Source organism: Dipodomys spectabilis, unplaced genomic scaffold (assembly GCF_019054845.1).
Source record: "Dipodomys spectabilis isolate Male_0828 unplaced genomic scaffold, ASM1905484v1 ptg000054l, whole genome shotgun sequence".
Taxonomy (NCBI): domain Eukaryota; kingdom Metazoa; phylum Chordata; class Mammalia; order Rodentia; family Heteromyidae; genus Dipodomys; species Dipodomys spectabilis.
In genome coordinates, this window is record NW_024870731.1 from 5,848,483 (window position 1) to 5,867,994 (window position 19,512).

The window sequence follows — 19,512 nt, forward strand, 5'->3', positions numbered from 1 at the left end:
CCCACCGCTGCTGGTGCCCAGCTTCCTCCATCTCCCAGAGCAATATCACTCCCTCCCCTTAAAGAGCCTGTATTATCTTATCTGATTTCATTCTTTCATAGCACTTATACCTATGTGGAATTTTATTATTTGTCCTTGGAGTTCCTTTCAGTCTCTTCTGCTAGAATTCAAGTTTCTTTTTCTTTCTTTCTTTTTTGGCCTGTCGTGGGGCTTGAACTCTGGGCTTGGGCGCTGTCCCTGCGCTCTTAAGCTCAAAGCTAGCGCTTGAGTAACAGCACCACTTCCAGTTTTCTAGTGGTTTATTGGAGATAAGAGTCTCACGGAGTTTCCTGCCCAGGCTAGCTTTGAACCATGCTCCTCAGATCTCAGCCTCCTGAGTAGCTAGGATTATAGGCGTGAGCCACTGGCGCCCGGCTGAATTCAAGTTTCTTGAGAGCCAGATTTGTCTGCTATAATCCTTACAACTACCCTAACCAGATGACTCTCCCTCCCCTCCCCTCCTCTCTCTTGTACAGGCTGGTCTAGAATTCACGATACTGCTACTTCAGGCTCTCAGATTACAGGTGTGAACCACCACACTCGGCTAACACCGACTTTTAACACTAGTCACAGTACTTAACTTATTTGGGACAGTGAGAGACAATAAAGTAACTCCAATCAAAAAGAGAAGAGCCTGAGGCGCAGGCGCGCTGGTTCTCCCAACACAAAGGGACGTTTTTTTTCCGCTCTGGCCCCCGCATCCTCAAAGTCACCAATCAGAGAGCTAGTCTGTCCGTGACGCAATCTTCCCGCGACGAAGCAGATGGTTGCAGCGTTTCCGTGTGACGGAGTCTAGGGGCCGCGGCTATGGGCAGCCGGGAGGTGCTGGGCCAGGCTGCTCGGCTGGCCTCCTCCGGCCTCCTCTTGCAGGTACTTTCTGACCCGCCAGCCCCAGCCAGGACATTTTGGGAGGCAGCCCTGAGGGCACGTCCCGAGAGCCCCCCCACATGCTGTGGAGTCCGGGGGGGCCCCCCACCCCGGCTGTGAAATCTGGTTGGCAGAAGACAGTGGCGGTGGTGAGGGGATGTCTGGGCCTGGGAGCCCGCGTTCAGTCTTGGCTGAGTGGCAGTAAACACGCCTTTCGTTTTCTGAACTTTCTATTTCCCATTTGGCTGTAGGAGAGAATTCGGTCTGGTGGTCTAGGCAAGGGCATTTCGTGCACAAGAACATGGTATTTTTTAAGGCAAGGGGTTCATTTTCTTCTTATTCCACCCCCGACCTTCAAACACCTTCCTTCAGATGGACTCCCACTGAGTTTAGAGAGACCCTATGGCATAATTAAAAACAGAGATCTGGGTTCAGGCAGCATTGGAACCAAGTGTGGTGACCCAAGCCTAATTACTTCACCTGAAGAGCCTCAGATTCTTTCATTTTTTAAATTGTTATTACAAAGGTGGTATACAAGAGGTCTTGATAGAATGAGGGTAATAATAATAGTATCTAGGATTGATTGAAATTATTTGGATAAATGCACTTAATGTAATGTACACTTAATAAACTTTTGGCTGCATCCTGTGTGCCCTTGGACAAGCCTGTGATTCCTAATTTTTGTCATCTGCCAGATATGATACATGCCGGCCATCTAAAGGTTATCTAAAAAATTCTTGCAGCCTAGGAGTTGGTTATCCAAATGAAGTGGCCATTTTTTCCTGTCTTACTCTTCAGCTAATTAACTACTCGACACAAGTTCTAAATCTACCCTGTTCATTACCTTAAAGAGGCACACTGATGTTAGAAGAAAGAACTAGAAGACTTGGTCTCTAATTTCGGCCTTGTCACTTGCTAACCTTCCCCTGAGAAAATTGCTTGACTTCTCTGAACATTAGGTTCTTCATCTTCAGTTAGAAAAATGATGCAAATCAGAATCATTAGGAAGATTAGATTAAATCATCCCTGTTAGGTGCCTGGCACACTACATATATATGTTAGCATTTTTTTCTATTAGGGTAATTTTTAAATGGTCAGTGTAGGGATGAAATGATATCTGCATAAAACAAAATAGTGTCTTGCACACTGTATGTACTTAATGTTAGTAAGTCCTCACATAACCTTGTTTATCCTAGTTGTTTGTTTTTTTATTCTACAGCATAAGTATCTAGTTTCAATGCTTTTATCCACAATGCTGATTTTCTACCTTTAACAATCCCTTACTACTAGAGTAGCTTCAGAAGAAGAGAACAAATGCACAGTTGCTCATTCCTATGATCCTAGCTACTTAGGAGGCTGAGATCTAAGGATCTTAGTTTGGAGCCAGCCTGAGCAGACAAATCAAGACTCATCTCCAGTTATCAAGCAAAAAAGCCCAAACTGAAAGTTTGACTCAAGTGGTAGATCAACTGTGAGTAACAGTATAAGTTCCTAAGTTCAAGCCTCAGTACTGATGGCCTACTTGTTATCTCAAGCAGGGTCAGCTTGCTTGCAGGTCATTTTTGAATCTCTCATGTTTCCTTTGCATTTCCTAGTTGTTTTTTAGGGTCAAATTGTTAATAAATGTGAAAAATCTTAAACTGTAAAGTCCTTTATGCAAGCAAATGGAGGCTTTGTTGCTAGGCTTGGGGCAAATATGTAGCCTAAGCAACTTCAGCTTCATTTAGCTCTAACCTTTATTCAGACCAATTAGTCAATTAGGAAATATGCAGATAGCCTGTGACCTTAAGTGGACAATGATACCTTTTTTTTTTTTTTTTTGTCGGTTGTGGGGCTTGAACTCTGGGCCTGGGTGCTGTCCCTCAGCTCTTCAGCTCAAGGCAAGCACTCTACCACTTGAGCAACAGCACAACTTCTGGTTTTTTGGTGGTTAATTGGAGATAAGAATCTCATGGACTTTGCTGCCCAGGCTGGCTTTGAACTATAATCCTCAGATCTCAGCCTCCTGAGTAGCTATGATTACAGGCGTGAGCCACCAGTGCCCGGCTTAATAATACCTTTTAAGTAAATACAAATGTGTGAGTATGGATAGATTTTTTGAAAATAGCCATACAATTTAGATTTCTTTCGTGGTTATTAGTTGTTTTTGTGCTGGTACTGAACTCAGGACCTCATGCTTTTGTTCAGCTTTTTTACTTATGGCTGGTGCTCTAACTACTTGAGCTTGTGACTTTTTGTTGGTTAATAGGAGATAATAGTCTCATGGATTTGTCTGCCTGAGATGGCTTCAGAGATCTTTAGCTCTCAGCCTCCTGAGAGCTAGGGTTGTAGACATGAACCATCAGCACTCAGCAAGGTTTCTTTTTTTAAATTTTTTGGTCCGGTCGTGGGGCCTGAACTCTGGGCCTGGGCGCTGTCCCTCAGCTCTTCAGCTCAAGGCTAACGCTCTACTACTTGAGCCACAGTTCCACTTCCGGCTTTTCTCTTTTTGCGTATGTGGTGCTGAGGAATCGAACCCAGGGCCTCAGGCATAAAGGCAAGCGCTCTACCACTGAGCCACCTTCCCAGCCCCAGTATAAGTATTAATGTCTTCCATTTATACGTGTTTTTTCCAAACAAATTTTCACCTTTGTTTTTTTGTGGGTCATGGGACTTGAACTCAGGGCCTGTACTGTCCCTGAGTCTCTTTGGGCTCAAAGCTAGCACTTTACTACTTTGACCCAAAGCAACACTTCTGGTTTTCTAGTGGTTAGTTGAAGATGAGAGTCTCCAGGACTTTTGTGCCTGGGCTGCTTCAAACCATGATCCTTGGATCTCAGACTCCTGAGTGGCTAAGATTACACACACCAGCACTCAGTTCACCTTATTTAATCCTGTAATCAATCCTATGAGATAGATAACTTCCTTGGACAGAGGAAGAAATTGAGGCTTATAACAATTAGAAGATGATAGGTCTCAGAGATAAAGCGTCAGTTGAGATTCTCAACTAAGTACTTTCTCTGGTAAGGACTCCATAAATTGGTTCCAAGCCTCTGGCACTGAGTACAGAATTTGGTGTATAAATATATACCTGCATGTTTCTGAGAAGAGCTGACTCCGTAAAGATTAAGATGATGACAATCTTGGCATTGGAAAACTTCCATTCTGTGACACTATGGGGACAGTTCACTGGCCAAGAAGTTTTTAGACTGTAGTAATCATTTGACACATTCAATGAATCTTCCAAGTATGGCTGCTCACAGATAGTCCTGAGAGTGCTTGACATAGAAGTGATTCAACATTTGCTTTTGGGATGCCATGTGGAGTCAGTGAGACTTGCATTTTGTCTAGCACCTTCATTTGGCACCCCCATTTCCTTGTAGCCTTCTTGTTCTCTTGTAGACACATGGGAAGACATTTTTGTTCAAAAATTTTAAAAATTAATTATGTATATATATTTTGTTGTTGTTGTTGATCATGAAGCTTGAACTCTGGGCTTAGGTGCAGTCCTGGGGGCTTAGGTGCAGTCCCTGAGCTCTTCAGCTCAAGGCAAACACTCTACCACTTGAGCCACAGAGCCACTTCTGGTATTCTGGTGGTTAATTAGACATAAGAGTCTCATGGACTTTTCCTGCCTGGGCTGGCTTTGAACTTTGATCTTCATATCTCAGCCTCCTGAGTAACTAGGATTACAGGAATGAGCCACTGGTGTCCAGCTAATCAAATTTTTTTTGTAGGTTACGGGGCCTGAACTCGGCCTCCGCTCTGTCCCTCAGCTCTTCAGTTCAAGGCCAGCACTCTACCACTTGAGCCACAGTACCACTTCTGGCTTTTTCTGTTTATGTGGTGCTGAGGAATCAAACCCAGGTCCTCATGCATACAAGGCAAGCACTCTACCACTGAACCACCTTCGCAGCCCCTCAAATTTTTTAATTGTAATAAAGGTGATATATAGCTGGGTGCCAGGATCACAGTTTGAAGCCACCTAGGCAGCAAAGTCCGGGAGATTCTTATCTCCAATTAACCACCAAAAAACCAGAAGTGGTGCTATGGTTCAAGTGGTAGAGCGCTTGCCTTGAGTTGAAGAGCTGAAGGATAGTGCCCAAGCCCAGAGTTCAAGCCCCACGACAGAAAAAAAAAAAAGTGATGTACAGAGGGGTTATATAAGTCAAGTAAAAAAGTATCTTCCTTTCTTTTCCTTTTTCTTTCATTATTATTATTATTTTATTTTATTTTTTTTGTGGGTTGTGGGCCTGAACTCTGGGCCTGGGCGCTGTCCCTCAGCTCTTCAGCTCAAGGCTAGTGCTCTACCACTTGAGCCACAGCGCCACTTCCAGCTTTTTCTGTTTATATGGTGCTGAGGAATCAAACCCAGGGCCTCATGCATGCAAGGCAAGCACTCTACCACTGAGCCACCTTCCCAGCCCTTTTTTTTTTTTTTTTTTTTTTTTGCGGGTCCTGGGGCTTGAACTCTAGGCCTATGCACTGTCCCTGAGCCTCTTTGTGCTCAAGGCTAGTACTCTACCACTTGAGGCACAGTGCCACTTTTGGCTTTTTCTTAGTTTATTGGAGATAAGAGTGTCTGGGACTTTCCTTCCTGGTCTGGCTTCAGCCTCATCAGTTGCTAGGATTAAAGGCATGAGCCACTGGCACCCAGATAAGAGTTCTTTTTTTTTTTTTTTAAAGAAGGAAAGAGATTCTTTTTTGATTATTGTTTGTTGGCGGGTCCGTGGGGCTTGGCTCTGGGCCTAGGCGCTGTCCCTCAGCTCTTCAGCTCAAGGCTAGCATTCTGCCACTTGAGCCATAGTGCCCACTTCTGTTTTGTTTCTTTTTGTTGTTGTTGTTGTTGTTTATGTGGTGCTAAGGAATCAAACCCTGGGCCTCATGCATGTGAGGCAAGCACTCTACCACTGAGCCACCTTACCAGCCCCAAGAGTTCATTTCTTTTTGGACAATGTCACCCCTTCCCTCGCTCTCTCCCAGGATATTTTTCTTGAATTGACAAATTTGAACATCTCAAGATATTCTCAGTCAAATGACATGGCTGGACTCTCATTTTCTATTATTATTGTAGTTATTTAGAAGGTATGTCAACTCTCTGGAAAGGAGCAAATATTAATGAAGAAATGTAGCATTTTCTATTCTGATTGAGAAAAGCAAATTTCAAAGCGATTAATATAAATTTAAAATCCCTATAAATTGCCAGGAAGAGTCTGCTATAACCCGCAGGCTCTCCTTGCAGTGCTTATTTCTAAGCAGACTAGAGGGTTTTGACTAGGGTGCTGGGAAATATGAATCACCAATACAATTTGTGTGTACATGTGCCAGTCCTGGGGCTTGAACTCAGGGCCTTGAGCTTTTTTTGCTTAAGGCTAGTGCCCTATCACTTGAACCACAGCTTCACTTCCAGTTTTTTTGGAGGTTAATTGGATAAGAGTCTCACAGACTTTCCTGTCTGGGTTGGCTTTAAACCTCAATCTGCAGATCTCAGCCTCATGAGATTATAAACATGAACCACCAGTGCCATCTTTTCAACTTGTTCTGCCTTCTGGAGTGATTGACTTTGAACCTAAAGAAACTCATTGAATCTATGGAAGGCACTCTGTTAGTAAATTAGGGAAACCCCAAGGGCCACCCTTGGTTCTTTGACTGCTCCATAGAATAGAGACTCCAAGGAGTAAAATTTCAGAACAAAGACAAACAAGTTGAGCATCTTACCGAAGAGTATGTAGCATAGCTTCTGTGTGTTGTTACATCACATTAAGAAGAACAGCCATGGTCCTCATTTCAACTCAGTAAGCACTCCTAACATAATTTATTCTTTTGTGTTTTTTTTCTTCTGTAGGTATTGTTTCGATTAATCACCTTTGTCTTGAATGCATTTATTCTTCGCTTTCTCTCAAAGGAAATTGTTGGTGTAGTAAATGTAAGGTAAGAGGGTATGCACTATGGCACTGTTGACAGCTTACATCCCTAATTATATATTTTTTTCAGTATGCTTTTTTTCTTTTTAAAGAGATGTACACCTTTATCAGAGCAGAATGTTTCTGCAGTGAGCAGAGCAAGGGTTTGCAGAGGTTGAGGGATGAGCCGCAGTATTGCTTTTAATGGACCCATGAATTGTTTTCCATTAGCAGCTTCCAAATGCACATTTTTCTGCCAGGTCTTCCGGTTCTCGTGCTCTTAGAACCGAAAAGGAAAGTGGGAGTAATTCACTGAAAACCCCTTCTCAGGTATATTCATGTGTTCTTGTCCTGCTGGCAGCAAAGGAAGCAGGATTTCTGTAGCCTGTGAAGATGTACTTTTTAATTACAGGGTTGGAACAGCTACCTTCCTTTCTTCAGTGATTTTATAGTTGGGATACAGTAACTGGGATCAGAACTTGAGTCCTTGTCATTTCATTAGTTACTCGGTAGCTTTTGGAAAGCTGACTTAGTCGTTTAGATTTGGCTTGTTTTTCCCCTCTCTTCTGTTGAAGGACACCCACACATATTTTTGTATTTACAAATGACACAAAAGTATATGAGATGATGTGAGTGCTTGTCCTGGTAAATAAGACAGTATGTTCTAGACAGCATTTCATGTCTGGTATTTACCAAACACATGCCCTTGGTTTTATTCTCAGAGCCTAGTGGAAGTTCTTAAAACTTATTGACAAAAGAATTATCTAGGAGCTGGGCTGGGAAGTTGGCTTAGTGGTAGAGCGCTTGCCTTGCATGCATGAGGCCCTGGGTTCGATTCCTCAGCACCACATAAGCAGAAAAAAAAAAGCTGGAAGTGGCGCTGTGGCTCAATTGGTAGAGTGCTAGCCTTGAGCTGAAGAGCTGAGGGGCAGCGCCCAGGCCCAGGGTTCAGGTCCCACGACTGGACCAAAAAAAATAAAATAAAATAAAATAATTATCTAGGAGCTATGTACTATGAAGGGCTCAGGAAGAGTCTGGGAATCTGTATTTTTACAAGCTTCTCAGGTGATTTGTGTGTGTGTAGGGTGGGTACTGGGGCTTGAACTTGGGCCTCACACTCTCATTTAATGAAGCATTTTTTTTGCTCATAGCTGGTGCTCTATCACTTGAACCACACCTCCAGACTCAGCTTTTTGTTGGGTAATTAGAGATAAAAGTCTCTTGGATATTCTGTCTAGACTGGCTCTGAGCTATGATCCTGAGATCTCAGCCTTCTGAGTAACTAGAATTACAGGTTTGAGTCTATAAATCAGCTGATTCTGAAGCAGAGACCATACTTTGAGAAATACTATTTTAAAAGTCAGAAAGAAAAGGGTCTCCACAATTAGCATTAAGATATAGTTCCATCTATTCATTTGTACTGTTGGGCACATGAAGCACTGGCACTAAGGATGAGCCATAGACACTTCAGGGACTGTAACTGAGCCATTCCCACTCCAGCTTAGTCTGGACTGTTGCCTGTTGAGGCAAGGAAGCCTCAGTTGCTACTGAGGTGCTTACCCAGACACCATCCACCTTAGAGGTTCCAAAGAAAACCTTGCTGAGCTGGATTGTAGCAACCTCTGTGATGGCTACTAGCCTTATTGTCTTTACTGTGATTCTTTTGGCCAGCACTTCCATGTAATAGGGCTTTAGTTTCTTTAGTGACTTGATTTAGTGTGAACAGAAGGTTCCCATGCTAGGTGGAGAGATAGGCTTTTTCCTTTTCTCCTTCCTTTTTTTTTGGGGGGGTACTGGTCCTGAGGCTTGCACTCAGGGCCTAGGTGCTGTCCCTGAGCTTTTTTGCTCAAGGCTAACACTACCACTTGAGCCACAGCTCTATTTCCAACTTTCTTAGTTAGTAATTAGAGATAAGAGTCTCACTGGCTTTCATGCCTAGGCTGCCTTTAAATCTCAGTCCTTAGATCTCAGCCTCTTGAATAGCTAGGATTATAGGCATGAGCCCCTGGAGCCCAGCTCCTTTTCTTTTTATTTATTTATTTGTTTGTTTATTTATTTTTGCCAGTCCTGATGCTTGAACTCAGGGCCTGGGCACTGTCTCTGAGCTTCTTTTACTCAAGGCTAGCACTCTACCCCTTGAGCCACAGTGCCACTTCTGGCCTATGTTTATGTGGTACTGAGGAATACTTTATGCATGCTAGGCAAGCACTCTACCACTAAGCCACATTCCCAGCCCATCCTTTTCTTTTTATAGTCAGCATCACACCTCTGCCCATAGTCACTAAGCCTGCAGGTCCTTGGGTTCGCTGCAGCAGTTTTCTGTCTGCTGGAAGTACACACATTCAGGTGTGCTTTATTTGGTTTCTAATTCTTGTACATGGATGAGACATTAGGGAATCGTCTAAGAGTTATTATCCTTTATCTTACCACCAGAAGTTTGTGACTAAGGCCCTTTCTCATCCTTGTTGCTGGAAAAATTCAGGAGTTCTCTCTGTAAAAACAAAACAAAATGAATTCCTTACTGATTTCTGCTCTTTTCTTTACAGACTAACACTGCTTTACTCAACCACCATCTTCCTAGCCAGAGAAGCCTTCCGCAGAGCTTGTCTGAGCAGGGGCACCCAGCAGGACTGGAGCCAGACTCTCAATCTTTTGTGGCTAACGTGAGTTGTGCTTTGGAAAGAGACATATTTCAGAAAGGCAACTGTAGTGAGTGAAACAGCAGCACCTTTCTAAAACCGAATTGTTTCCAAGTTCCATCTTATAATGGGTTGCTGGGAGATGAGTGTCTGGGTAAGAAGCAGAGTGTGTTGGAAGAGCTTCTTGGTTCAGTTTCTCTGGATGTCCAGGAGCTGAGAGGAGGTTCTGGCTGGAGGTTCTGGCTAGAGGTTTCTAGACTTGATATTAGCCTCTATGAAGACTTTTTTTTTTTTTTGTCAGTCATGGGGCTTGAACTCTGGGCTTGGGTGCTATCCCTCAGCTCTTCAGCTCAAGGCGAGTGCTCTACCACTTGAGCCATAGCACCACTTCTGGTTTCCTAGTGGTTTATTGGAGATGAGAGTCTCACAGACTTTCCTGCCTGGGCGGGCTTTGAACTGTGATCCTCAGCCTCCTGAGTAGTTAGGATTACAGGCGTGAGCCACTGGCGCCCAGCTATGGAGCTATTTTTGCTGTTCCTGGTCATTGATCTGGGTCCAACCTGTGCTATCTTTCTTATTCCTAATGTTTTTGCCCCAATGTGTTTTTGAACTTTTAATAACCACTTGGTATTTTTTTTTTGTTTTTTAAGGATTTCATTACATCTTCAATTTTATTTTATGTGATTTCAGTTCTGAGCTTTTAGAATATTTTTGAACACCAAGCATACTGGCTAACAATGGTAATGGTTTTTCAGTAGCTAGATCCTCACAGGGAAGGCTGGCAGTTGAGGTTGTTTCCCAATGCTGTCCTTGCATAACATTTCATTGCCTCACAGAATGACTGTCATAAGGCTGGTAGGTGTTCATTTTATTAGAGGGCTGTTGACTACCCAGTAATATGTAAGTGCTCTGTTACACACATGAAAGTATGTTGTGCCATGGACTATTGGGCATTTGGCTCCCAAGATCACCTGTATAGTTTCCTGTCAATCATTCTAGCACAAACAGGCATTTTCTTTTTGGTTATTTCCTTACTGAGTTAGTATAACCCAGTCAGAATATAGGAATATAGAGTTAGTTAGGATAGAGCTCTTCTTCTGTTCTTGACTAATTCATGACCTTGGTCAAATTGCTTAGTACCTATAATTCTCAGTTTTTTTATCTCCTAAATAGGATAATGGCCAAGGAGCATTGTGAGGTGTCAGTGAGTTAAATGTTTGAATCATAGTGACCGGCATGTAGGTTGTGCCCATATTCTACTAACAGCTTCTTATGTGGTAATTGCTTTTATCATGACTAATTTTTTTCTGTTTAATATTACTATTTTAGTGTATATTATACTTATTTTAAAATCTATTAAACATTTTTTTCAATATTCTAGAATTCCCTTGGGTGTATTTTGGTCCTTATTCCTGGGCTGGATCTGGTTGCACTTACTTGAAGTGCCTGATCCAAATGTGGTTCCCCACTATGGAACTGGAGTGGTGCTGTTTGGTCTGTCAGCCGTGGTGGAACTTCTAGGAGAGCCCTTCTGGGTTTTGGCACAAGCACATATGTTTATCAAGCTCAAGGTGAGTGTACTTTCTGTGAATAGAAAATGTAAAACATAGCTGGGTGCCGGTGGCTCACGCCTGTAATCCTAGCTACTCAGGGGGCTGAGATCTGAAGATTGCAGTTCAAAGCCAGCCCAGGCACAAAAGTCCATGAGACTCTTATCTCCAATAAACCTCTCAGAAAACCAGAAGTGGCTCTGTGGCTCAAGTGGTAGAATGCTCACCTTGAGCTGAAGAGTTGAGGGACAGTGCCCAGGCCCAGAGTTCAAGCCCCACAACTGGCCAAAAAAAAAGAAAGAAAGAAAAAGAAAATGTAAAGCATAAGGGAAAACGACGTGTTTGTTTTAAAAATGTTTTTATAGGTAATAATTATTTTTTCAGACATTGATCTACTTGGGAAAAGGTAACATGTTCAATTAAATTCAGTCATCAGATGGGCTGAACTAAAATTTATCTCTGCTAAATAGGGTATGATTTTGTTCACCTGTAATCCTAGCTTTTGGGACAATGAGGCAGGAGGATCATAAGTTGGAGGCAGCCTGGATTACATACAGAGTTTGAGACTAGCCTGGACTACATAGCAAGACCTTATCTCAGAAAACCAAAGGATCCTATTTAGTTGAATATTAACATTGACTTTTGTCAATATATTAATTAAGCTTGGTGCCAGTCGCTCATGCTTATAAGCATAACTTCTCAGGACTCTCAGATCAGGAGGATCGCTGTTTTAGGCCAACCTGGGCAAAAAAGTGCTCAAGATCTCATATGAACATTAAAAGCTGAGCAGGATGACACACTTGTCATACTAGTTATGATGGGAAGCATAAATAGGGGTGTCACTATCTAGGCCAAAAGCATGACCTTATGTCAAAAATAACCAGAGGAAAAAGAGGCTAGAGGCTGCTCAAGTGGTAGAGTGCTAACCTAGTAATTGCAAAATCTTGAGTTCAGACACCATACCACCAAAATCAGACCATCATTTAATATATACAAAAGAATATCTAACATATATATGAACCTACCACCCAGTCAGTCTAAGAAGTAGAGCATTACTAATGCTTATGTCCAGTGTTGCTCCACACTCATGTAACCACCACCCTGGATTTTCTGCTTGTCATTCTTTTGTGTCTTTACTTTTTGATAAAGTCAGTAGAGTGTACCTTTGCTCTGGATTTTCTGTTTGTTATTCCTTTGCATCTTTACTTTCTGATAATGTCTGTAAAGTGTATCTTTACCACATGTTTGCAGGTAATTGCTGAGAGCCTGTCAGTTATCCTCAGGAGTATCCTGACAGCTTTGCTTGTGATATGGTTGCCACACTGGGGGCTGCACATTTTCTCTGTGGCCCAGGTAAGAGTCATGGCTTTTAATTTTACATAATCTGTATTTCTCTGTTTTTTAAGCTTGTTCCCATTACTAAGTGTGTCACATTCTCAGTATTTATGGCCATGAGGAAGGCTAGGAAGTCCAGAAGGCTGTTTCTCTGGCCATCATATCCATCCTACTCCACATATTGACACCACTGGTGTCTTTAAGGGCCATGCCCTTGTCCACATTGTCAAGCATCAAAATGTGGTGTTTTTAAAAAAAAATTTTGTGTTTTGGGGAATTTTTTTAAACTATAATTTTTTGTCTTTTCTTTCTTGGTACTGGAGATTGAACCTAGAGTGTTATACTTGCTAGGCAAGTGCTTTCCTACTGAACTACATCCCAGCTTGCATCAAAAGCTTTAAGACATTCTCTGGACAGTCCTGTACCATAATGATCATGAATTGTCTGACAGTCTATAGAAGAGGAAAACCAAAAATAAAACCATAAAAACAACAAGAAGGGGGTGGGGTGGGAACAAAATTGCATGTGTATTATTTTCCTTGAATTTCAATCAGTTTGCAGAATAGGAGGAAATTCTGGCAAGCCCATTTTAAACTTAGATTGAAATCTTACATAATTCAGAGAAAACAAAGCAAATCAGAACAGGTACATTTCAGTTTTAGCAATTTTGGTTTCAATTTCATCTTATATTCTAGTTCATATTTCTACTTCTAATAAAAATATAACTAGAGTACAAGTACTATTTTTTAAAATGGCACCTAAGATCAGATGTTTACTAGAACATCTTATGATACAAAGCAGGGTTGCTTGTGTGTGTGTGTGTGTGTGTGTGTGTGTGTGTGTGTGTGTGTGTGTGTGTGGTCATAGGGCTTGAACTCTGGGTCTGGGCACTGTTCCTCAGTTCTTCAGCTCAAGGTAAGCGCTCTACCACTTGAGTCATAGCACTACTTATGGTTTTCTGATGGTTAATTGGAGATAAGAGTCTTTCCTGCCTGGGCTGGCTTTGAACTGTAACCTTCAGATCTCAGCCTCCTGAGTAGCTAGGATATAGGCATGAGACACTGACTTTTTTTTTTTGCCAGTCCTGGGGTTTGAACTCAGGACCTGGGCACTGTCCCTGACATTCTTTTGCTCAAGGCTAGCACTCTACCACTTGAGCCACAGTGCCACTTCTGGCTTTTTCTGTTTATGTGGTACTGAGGAATCAAACCTAGAGCTTCATGAATGCTAGGCAAGCACTCTATCACTAAGCTACATTTCCAGCCCACACAGCAATTTTTAAGCTTGGTTGTTTGTGCCAAGGTTTCATAGGCAGCCTAAGCTGGCTTCAAACTTGAGATCCTTCTGCCTCAATTTACCAACTTACAGGAATTACAGATGTTTACCAATATGCTTGGTTCCCGTTTGTCAGGTTTATTAATATGAAGAAAATAAATTAAGATTCTACTTAGTAATGATTCATGTAAATTTTTTTCATGTCCTAGGTAAAAATTATAGATAGTTTTATAAAACACAGAAAAGCTAGATTTAGAATAAAAAAAAATAGAATGAGAATTGCTTGTAAAAGCAGTCTGGCTGGATGCTGGTAGCTACATCTGTGATCCTAGCTACTCAGGTGGCTGAGATCTGAGGATCGAGGTTCAAAGCCAGCCTGGGCATAAAAGTCCCTGTGAGATTCCTGTCTCCAATTACTCACTCAAAAACCAGAAGTGGCACCATGGCTCAAGTGGTAGATCACTAGCCTTGAGCACAAAGAACCTCAGGGACAGCACCCAGGCCTTGAGTTTAAGCCCCACAACCAAAAAAAAAAAAGGCAATCCGTATACAATTGTATCTTTTAGAGAAGTTATGTTTGGTTACTTCTTGCCACATTTTATTGGATCTAGAATTACAGTTCTCATCATTTATCATTGTTTTTATGAACTCTCTGTAGTAAGATAGAAGGTTGGCTTTCCTAGGGAAGAGCCAAGTTGGGTGCTTATGTTAAGAGTTTTTTTATTGTCATATTTCCTACCTGGATTATTATAGTTCAGCAAGGCTAATTCTGAATTTATTTGCTAAGACTTCTGAGAGCTCTTCTCTGTGACAATCACTGTCAGTGTCAGTATGAGAACTCTAAGAGCCATCAACACCTCATAGCAGCTGGTGAGCCCCAGTTTGGGCAATGGGATTCTCCTTTGTCAAACTTGATTCCAAGTTCCTCCTTAAACTGGCCCTTGTGTCAAATAAAAGGCACTTTCCAGAATAATAAAGAACTCCTATAATCAACAAAAAAGATAAACCACTCAATTAAAAAATGACAGAAAGAGTTGAGTAAACCTTTTTCCAAAGAAGATATACAAATAAGTGATCAGTAAGCATATGAAAAAATACTCAACATAGGTAGTTATTAGGAAAATGTAGATGGAAACATTTCAAACCATTACGATGGCTGTCATTATTATTATTGTTATTGTTATTGGGGTTTATTTTTGGTTGGTTGTAAGGCTTGAACTCAGGGCCTGTGCCTTGTTCCTGGCTCTTCAGCTCAATGCTAGTGCTCCACCACCTTGAGCTACAGCTCCACTTCTGGTTTTCTGGTGGTTAATTAGAGATAAGAGTCTCATAAACTTCCTGCCCAGGCAGGCTTTGAACTGATCCTCAGATCTCAGCCTCCTGAGTAGGTAGTATTATAGGCATGAGCCACCAGCACCTGGCTTGTCTGTCTGTCTGTCTGTCTGTCTGTCTGTCTGTCTGCCTTCCCTTCCTTCCTTGCTTCCTTGCTTGCTTCCTTCCTTGCTTGCTTCCTTGCTTGCTTCCTTCCTTCCTTCCTTTCCTCCTTCCTTCCTTCCTTTCTTTCTTGGCACATCTGTAACCCTGGCTATTCATAAGTCAGTTTGAGGCCATTCCAGGAAAAAAGTTCAGAAGGCTCTATCTCATCTAATATGGGAAATGTAAATGGAATGTAAATACAAATAGAAGAAAGTGGTCCAGGCTACCCTGGGCAAAGTTGAGACCCTTTTGAAAAAAAAAGAAAGCAAAAAAGCTAGGGTATTGTTCAAGTGGCAGATTGCTGACTAGCAAGTGCAAGACTGAGTTCAGACCCCAATACTGGGGGAATAAAAGTAGAAAATAATAAGTATTGGTAAGGTTGTAGAGAAATTGGGCCTTTAATACACTTGTGGAAGGTATTGAAAATGGTCCAGGCTGCTATGGAAAACAGTGACAGTTCCTCAAAAAGTTAAGCAGAAATCATATGACCCACAATCCAATCGCAAGTATTTATAGTTAAGAGAATGAAAACAAGTCTTCAGCAAAAACTTATACTCCAATATTCTTAGCAGCACTATTTAATTAATTAATTAATTAATCTTTTTTGGGTCCGGTCATGGGGCCTAAACTCTGGGCCTGAGTGCTGTCCCTCATCTCTTCAGCTCAAGGCTAGCACTCACCACTTGAGCCACAGCGCCACTTCCGGCTTTTTTCTTTTTGCTTATGTGGTGCTGAGGAGTCAAACCCAGGACCTCATGCATGCAAGGCAAGCACTCTACCACTGAGCCACTTTCCCAGCCCCAGCACTATTTTTTTAATGGCCAGAAGGTCGAAACAACCCAAATATCCATCAACTAATAAATAAAAATGATAAAAAACTGTACATCCTGGGCTAGGAAGGTGGCTCAGTGGTAGAGTGCTTACCTTACATGCATGAGGCTCTGGGTTCGATTCCTTAAGCACCACATAAGCAGAAAAAGCTAGAAGTGGCACTGTGTCTCAAGTGGTAAAGTGCTTGCCTTGAGCTGAAGAGCTGAGGGACAGCGCCCAGGCCCAGAGTTCAGGCCCCACGACTGATAAAACAAAAAATTGTATATCCATATAGTAGCATAGTATTCATCCATAAAAGTGAAATAAAGAGTGACACTGTCCAAAAGCAAATCTACTTTTTGCCTGACTTACGTAACTGCAATCCTTTTGTATATCACCTTTATAATAACACTTAAGGTGAAATACAATATATACTACAACATATATGAAATTCAAATACTAAATGAAAGAAATCAGACACAAAAGGCCATGTGCTATATGATTTCATTAAAATTCAATGTCTAGTTCAGGCAAGTATAGAGAGCAGATTAGTAATTGCTAAGGGATATAGGAATGTGCAGAAATGAGCACAGTTTTTTGGGGGATGATGAAATATTCTTGAATTATTCTGTACAACATGGTGGATGTACTAAAAGCCATAGATCTTACAATAAATAGTTAAAATGGTTCTATTCTGTGAAGTTTTTCTTAATAAAAGAATGGGGAGCCGGGCGCTGGTGGCTCACACCTGTAATCCTAGCTACTCAGGAGGCTGAGATCTGAGGATCGCGGTTCAAAGCCAGCCCGGGCAGGAGAGACCGTGAGACTCCTATCTCCAATAAACCACCAGAAAACCGGAAGTGGCGCTGTAGCTCAAGTGGTGGAGCGCTCGCCTTGAGCTGAAGAGCTGAGGGACAGCGCCCAGGCCCAGAGTTCAAGCCCCACGACCGACAAAAAAAAAAAAAAAAAAAGAATGGGGAAGGGCTGGGAAGGTAGCTCAGTGGTAGAGCACTTGCCTTGTATGCATGAGGCCCTGGGTTCGATTCCTCAGCACCACATAAACAGGAAAAATAAAAGCCAGAAGTGGCACTGTGGCTTAAGTGGTAGAGTGCTAGCCTTGAGCTGAAGAGCTGAGGGACAGCACCCAGGCCCAGAGTTCAGGCCCCACAACCGGACACCCCCCCCCAAAAAAAAAAAAAAAAAAAGCATGGGGAAGGTTCACATGAGTGAAATACCCTGCCACAAGATTGCCTGTTACTGTTTCCCCAAAGCTTTGGTCAGCAGGAAAGTGAGAAGAGGCAGAGACAGACATTTATTACCCAGAACATTGGCTTTTAAGGGCTAGAGACTAGAAACTGAAAGAAGGCTGGTGGTTGGTAGGCTCAGACCTCAGGTATAAGTAAGAGTAAAGAGCAGAGAAGCCTAAAACTATCAAACTTAAACTCTTTCTCCTTGCCATGTGCTTCTTTTTGTTTTTGTTTTTTTGGTCTGTCATAGGGCTTGAACTCTGGGCCTGGGCACTGTCCTTGCGCTCTTCAGCTCAAGACGAGTGCTCTACCACTTGAGCCAAAGTGCCAATTCCGTTTTTTGTTTTTTGTTTTTTTAGTGGTTTATTGGAGATAAGAGTCTCACGAGTTTCCTGCCCAGGCTGGCTTTGAACCATGATCCTTAGATATCAGCCTCCTGAGTAGCTAGGATTACAGGCATGAGCCACTGGCGCCCGGCCTCCAAGTGCTTTTTGACAGGAACATCCTTGATGTGGCTAGATTGAAATCAAGCCAAGAAGGTTCTCTGTTCTTGAGCTAGTATGTGCTCAGGAGGGAAAGAGGATTGAAGAAAGCTTGTGTAAAGAAGTTTTTTTGGATACTTCTGTCCATCTTTTGAACAAAAACCTGGCTATTGCTCCTGGCTAGAAGCCACTCTTTATCCAGGATAGGTAGAGGGAGAGGTAGGTTCCTTCGTACCACACCCTTTCCTCCTCTGTTTGTTAGCTGTCACCCTGCTTATGTACTGAGTAGAGAGTAGAGACCCAGCAGCTCAATAATGCTTTGTAATAAAAAATGTGATGGATTTCTGGGTTTGTAGAAAATCCATAGTCTTAGATGATATTAAGTTTCTTGCTTAAAAACACAGGACACCTGAATCTTCAGTGTACTGGGTAGGTAGGTGAGAGAGCTATTTCTTTGACCAAATACTAATGTTAGGAGAGTTTATCTGACATTGTGGATTGAGCTCTAGTGGCTGTTTGTCCATGGAATTTATGTTCTCCCAGTTAAATGAAGTGTTTGCTTGGGGATGCTGAAGTTGAGCTGAGTCTGAGTGAATGGCATTCTTATCCAGAGGGTGAGGCTCTGCACAATAGAAAGAGTAGCTAATTAAGGCAGTTCTATTTCTTGATTGGTCAGATTTATAGGCATATCATAATTACACCTATATTAAAGCAATTTAATTTCCTATTTTTTCCAGATTTTCTATACTACAGTCTTGGTGCTCTGCTATGTTATTTATTTCACAAACTTACTGAGTTCCCCAGAATCAACCAAGCAACAAACTCTTCCTGTCTCCAGAATAACAGATCTGTTACCCAATATTACAAGAAGTAGAGTGAGTAATGCTCTTTTTTGTCTCTTACCATTTTAATCACAGATGATAGTTATCCTTGACAGATAGAAATTTCAAATGCTTTATTGATGTAATAGGAATGATAGTTTTATAGCTCATATTTATTGAGTTTTTGCTGTATGCTAGGTCAGAGTTTCCAACTATTAGCACTGGTGACATTTTGGTTGGACAAATCTTTGTTGTAAAGACTGCCATATGTTCTGTAGAATGCTTAGCAGCACCCCTGGCTTCTACCCACCAGATGCCATAGCAATCCCTTCCCTAGTATAATACTCAGAAACATCTCCAGACACTGTCAAATGTCCCTAGGGGCAAAATTGCTCCCAGTTGAGAAGCACTGTGCTAGGCCTTATTCTGAATGCTTTACATATTTTAATGTTTACAAAAATTCTGAGAAGTTGACATTGGCACTATTTTTATTTTAAGGTTGAGGAGCTATGGCTTAACCAATAGTACTTGCCCAAGATGAAGGTTATAGCAAGAACCAGAGCCTAGAGGGGCTCCCATGCCTGTAGAGTACAGACTAGCCTCTGTTCTGCTCTTTTTTTCCCCCCCCTCTTGGGTTGACTTCTGGCATAGGCAATGTCCAGAACTCTAAGAAAGCAAGGATGGCCTCTGCCTTCCCTTCTTCCCCTGCCCATTGGTTTGATTGCTCCTTTTTTTTTTGTGGGGGGTATCCAGTCGTGGGGCCTGAATTCTGGGCCTGGGCACTGTCCCTCAGCTCTTCAGCTCAAGACTCACACTCTACCACTTGAGCCACAGCGCCACTTCTGGCTTTTTTCTTTTTGCTTATGTGGTGCTGAGGAATCGAACCCAGGGCCTCATGCATGCAAGGCAAGCGCTCTACCACTGAGCCACCTTCCCAGCCCCTCCTTTTTTTTTTTTGAAAAATTTTTGCCAAATAGCCTAGACTAATCTCAACTTTGCTAAGTAGCCCAGGCTGGCCTTGAACTCTTGATCCTCCTACTTTCTACTTCAGCCTTCTGAGTGCCACCATACCCAGCTCCCCCTGGTTTC

The 19,512-nt window shown here is 42.2% G+C and overlaps 1 protein-coding gene across 1 annotated transcript in view; it reads left to right on the plus strand.

The window, feature by feature from the left end:
- Positions 1-790: 790 nt before the first annotated feature.
- Rft1 (RFT1 homolog) overlaps positions 791-19,512 on the plus strand; it is a 44,745-nt gene continuing 26,023 nt past the window's right edge. The window contains exons 1-6 of the mRNA XM_042679925.1: positions 791-909; positions 6,731-6,816; positions 9,335-9,451; positions 10,809-10,998; positions 12,229-12,330; positions 18,340-18,477. Of these exons, the coding sequence (XP_042535859.1) occupies positions 847-909; positions 6,731-6,816; positions 9,335-9,451; positions 10,809-10,998; positions 12,229-12,330; positions 18,340-18,477 (696 nt within the window). The 5' untranslated portion in view covers positions 791-846. The remainder of the gene's footprint in view (positions 910-6,730; positions 6,817-9,334; positions 9,452-10,808; positions 10,999-12,228; positions 12,331-18,339; positions 18,478-19,512) is intronic.